General features: G+C 44.0%; 1 protein-coding gene across 1 annotated transcript in view; it reads left to right on the top strand.

Moving 5' to 3' along the window:
* Positions 1-2,231: 2,231 nt before the first annotated feature.
* Positions 2,232-5,059, top strand: part of SARC_11615 (hypothetical protein) — a gene marked incomplete at both ends in the record, with an annotated part of 6,053 nt that continues 3,225 nt past the window's right edge. The window contains 4 exons of the mRNA XM_014294294.1: positions 2,232-2,641; positions 3,163-3,335; positions 3,685-3,840; positions 4,589-4,803. Coding sequence (XP_014149769.1) covers positions 2,232-2,641; positions 3,163-3,335; positions 3,685-3,840; positions 4,589-4,803 — 954 coding nt within the window. The remainder of the gene's footprint in view (positions 2,642-3,162; positions 3,336-3,684; positions 3,841-4,588; positions 4,804-5,059) is intronic.

Below are 5,059 nucleotides of genomic sequence, written 5' to 3'. Positions count from 1 at the left end.
TTTACACGTGTATGGGATTGTGTGTGGTCATGTGTGTATGTGCGTCTCTCGTCTTGTTTCTTACAGTCAACTAAACTCACGAGCTGGGAGGGCAATCCAAAGTAGAGGACACGAAGATACACGTGCGTGTGTGTGCGGCTGTACGTGTTTGCGAAGCGTCTTTGTGGCTTTGTTACCGAAGTCTATATGGTGGCAAAGGTTTCCGTATGTGTGTGTGATAAAAATGTACGTATATATACGGATTGCTCTGTGCTAGATCAACTCTATGCAATTTCACGTTTTTGATGTTCTATATTGGTGTTTGTACACGAACGTCTATATGCTCACAGGACAGCAAAAGTTTGACCGAGGAGTATGAATAACTACTAACCTGATTTTTTGTCCCATTTTCGATTTAAAATTGGGTATTTCATTTCCGATTTCACAGCAAATGCATGGTGGTTTAGGTAGCAAAGACGTACAAGTGCTGCAGCAGAATCTAAATTTTGACCTGCCGATAGCCCGAGCACTCGAAGGTATAGATTGCCATTCTGAAGTGTCTCGGATAAGTCGGTGCACGCATATTGTGGTAGATATACGTTATACGTTAAATTTGTGCATATTTACGTCTTCACTTGTTTCCGTGTCTGCGTATTTGATCATACATATATTCCTACGTAGCTACATATGCATGTTTCTATGGGGATATAAACGTATATATAGACCTATGAATCTACATATATATGTTTCTATGGGAATATAAACGTATATATATAGACCTATGTATCTACATATGTATGTTTCTATGGGGATATGAACGTATACATAGACCTATGTATCTACATATGTATGTTTCTATGAGGATACAAACGTATATATAGACTTGTGTATCTACATCTTAATTACAGCTAAAAGCATCACCCTATACACATAAACACCAAGACTTGTCATTGCATATACACTCATGTACCACCACCGAGTCCTATTTTCCACGTCCTCTATGAGCCCTCCTACTAAAACGCTTGTTTCCTGTCCCATGTGCGCGTGGTAGGTCTGCAGGGGGTGCAGCTGATCTTCTTCATCTACTACCACTCGACTCTGCAAGAAGTGTATGTGATGCCGTTTATTCACTCTATTCAGTTCCATTGCGACTTTTCAGCTCGAGTGCGTATGTGTGAGTGTGCAAAGTACATGTGCAAGTATATGTATTTGCGAGTTTTCAATGTACTTGTGTACGTATTCGTGAGTGTGAGTGTTCAATATACTTGTGTATGTATGGTATGTGCGAGTGTTCAGTATACTTGTGTATGTATTCATATATGCGAGTTTTCAATGTACTTGTGTACGTATTCGTGAGTGTGAGTGTTCAATATACTTGTGTATGTATGGTATGTGCGAGTGTTCAGTATACTTGTGTATGTATTCATATATGCGAGTTTTCAATGTACTTGTGTACGTATTCGTGAGTGTGAGTGTTCAATATACTTGCGTATGTATCAGTATGTGTGTGTGTTCAATATACTTGTGTATGTATTCGTATGTGCGAGTTTTCAATATACCTGTGTATGTAATCGTATGTGTGAGTTTTCAATGTACTTGTGTATGTATCAGTATGTGTGAGTGTTTAATGTACCTGTGTATGTATGCGTATGTGTGAGTTCTTCATGCGCTTGTGTATGAGCCATGTTCATATGTGTGTGCGTGTTTAGCTCACTCCTATCTATACGTATGCGTGCATCATGCAGTATACATCTCTTAGTCGCCTATTAATTCATTCTCTCACACACTCACCATACATCCATGCTCACACACTCATCATACATTCATGCTCACACACTCACCTTTCATTCGTACTTACACACTCATCATACATTCATGCTCACACACTCACCATACATTCATGCTCACACACTCATCATACATTCATGCTCACACACTCACCTTCCATTCGTGCTTACACACTCACCATACATTCATGCTCATACACTCACCATACATTCATGCTCACACACTCACCATACATTCATACTCACACACTCACCATACATTCATGCTTACACACTCACCATACATTCATGTTCACACACTCACCATACATTCATGCTCGCACACTCCCCATACATTCATGCTCGCACACTCCCCATACATTCATGCTTACACACTCACCATACATTCATGTTCACACACTCACAATACATTCATGTTCACACACTCACCGTACATTCATGCTCACATCCTCGTTCACGCGTCAGTGCGGATAGCGCCAAGAGGAGAAGTGCAAGCCGTACCAGCCTAGGCAGCCACTCTAGTCTGGACCAAACCCAGTCCCAAACTTCCAGGGCAGGTGCAACACACTCGGACGGCAACAGCAGCGCTACCACCTCCCCGGGCACGGGCTCCCGTCCCGCTTCAGCCCACCACGACCATACCGGGACGGGCAAGAGCTCGAATAACGGCACACAAACCGATCCTCTGGCAAGCCAAGCCAGAAGTAGTAGTGCCAGTGCTAGTATTACCAGCAGCGCGCTTGCCTCCGGGCACAGTGTCGGTTCGCTTATGGCCAGTGGGACCAACTCGTCGCAGTCGCAGGGCAGGACGATGCCGGCTGGTCCTAGTGTCAGTGTCAGTGTCACTCTCCCGGAGGACGAATGCCGCAACTGCCGTATGTGTGTGTGTGTGGGTGTGTGTGTGGTGGGTGGTGTGTGGTGGGTGAGTGTGTGATATATATGTGTGTGTGTGGGTGTGTGTGGGTGGGTGTGTGGTATGTGTGTGGGTGTGTGTGTGATATGTGTGTGGGTGTGTGTGTGATATGTGTGTAGGTGTGTGTGTGATATATGTATGGGTGGGTGTGTGATATGTGTGTGGGTGTATGTGTGATTTGTGTATCGGTGGGTGAGTAATATGTGTGTGGGTGTGTATGGTATGATGTGCGTGTCCGTATGGTGGGTGTGTCTGTGTAGTGTGTTTTAATTTAGAGAGTCTGTGTATGTGTCACATCAGATATATGTTCATGTGGTGATTTAGATGTGTGGGTATGTGCGAAACCGATTATGTGTGTATATGGGTGATTGTATGTTAAGTTTGTGTGTGCATGTGGTGACTATGTTAGAGATGTGTGTGCATGTATACATAGTATATGCTATGTCACACGTCACTCATTATCCAACCCCCTCATTTGCACAGATATGACACTCGAAGAGATTGAGAAGAAAGAGGTAGAAGCACGAGCACAGGTAGACGACACATATGATACGTCGTCCATGGGCTCAGTCAGTAGCGACGACAGCTCTCTTGACGTCGATATACAGAAGAGTGTGCGCAGCGTTGGGGCCATTCCACATGAGATAACCATGCAGGTATGGGTGTGACTGCGTGCATGTACATATATATATATATATATATTTATATATTTATATTTGTACGTATTACGTTTGCCTTCATGACGAACAAACACAAAGAGCTACGTACATTCACATACAGGTTTGTTGAAACATAAACCTCATATCAAGCTATTCCGAACGACTATCCCATGTGTACATGTTTACAATACATACCCACAACTATCTCATGCGTAATTATTTAATCCTAAACCAGAAAACCATAGATCCCCTAAAACCTTTAAACTATAAAACTGTAAAACCCTAAATCCCTAAATCCTATACCCTAAACCCTAAACCCTGAATCCTAAACCCTACCTTTGCCCAGCCCACTATCGATGGCCCGGAAAACAAACTGTCTGATTTTATCACTCGCGAGAACCATGAGCACTTAAACACCCAGCCGCCTATGGGAGGAGTGCTGCCCCATCAGACGTGTATGATTGTGCTGGGGTCGTTCGGATGTCACATCCTGGCCAGAGAGGTACTTCCTATCCCGTCTGTGTGAGTGTGCTGTGTGCTATTGAATATGTGTGTTGATATGTTGTGTGTGACACGTGTGTGCACACTCGATTTGCTTTGTACATGTTTTAATACAACTTGACGGCTCAAAAGGCCGCGCGTGTCTAGATACACACATCGAGTTGTGGTTCAAGCATTCTTACCTACCCACACGTCACACAAACTCGGCCCAACACACGCCCAGACAGCCACGCCTGCCTAAATCCGTGCACATGCCAACATACATACCCATCAACTACACCCGCGTACACTTGCACACTCATACACACTCATACAAACTCATACACACTCTTACACACTCATACACACACACACAACCACACCCACACCCGCGTATACTTACACTAACACACACACACACACATACGCATACACACATATACAACTATGCATGCGTACACGTACACACACATACACACATACACACATACACACATACACACATACACACATACACACACAACCACACCCACACCCACACCCACGTATACTTACACTAGTACACACACACACACAGACACACACACACACGCACACACACATACACAGCTATGCATGCGTACACTTACACACACACACACACCACCTATAACTACACAAGCTTGCACTTACACATCCACTACCACACCCCCATCCCCACTACCACACACACTCACTCACACACTCACTCACTCACTCACTCACTCACTCACACACACTCACACACACAGCTGGCACGTATTGGCAAAGGGGACATCATCAGCTACGTCTTCTATCCGCGTGGGTGTGGCAAGTCATCGGAACTCAAAGAAGACAACACAGAAGAACATCCACTGGCCGATCTACGGTCATTTATCCGCCGCATCAAACAGATCAGAGGCACAGAGACACCGGTCATTCTGTGCGGCTTTGCGCTGCTGTCAAGTGTCGTGCTTAACTATGCCAGGTGTGTGTCTGTGTGATATATGTATATATATATATATACACTCACACTCACACACACACACACGCACACACACACACACATATATATACGCTACACCACTAAACTAGTAGCCTAGTGAATAAACCTGTAATTGTGCGAGTCTAACTATTGTCTAAAATCACTCACAATATATATATACGCTACAACACTAAACTAGTAGCCTAATGAATACACCTGTAATTGTGCGAGTCTAACTATTGTCTAGAATCACTCACAA

Source organism: Sphaeroforma arctica (assembly GCF_001186125.1).
Source record: "Sphaeroforma arctica JP610 unplaced genomic scaffold supercont1.1786, whole genome shotgun sequence".
NCBI classification, from domain to species: Eukaryota; class Ichthyosporea; order Ichthyophonida; genus Sphaeroforma; species Sphaeroforma arctica.
Note: the sequence above shows the minus strand (reverse complement) of the source record. Positions and strands in the feature narration are given on the sequence as shown.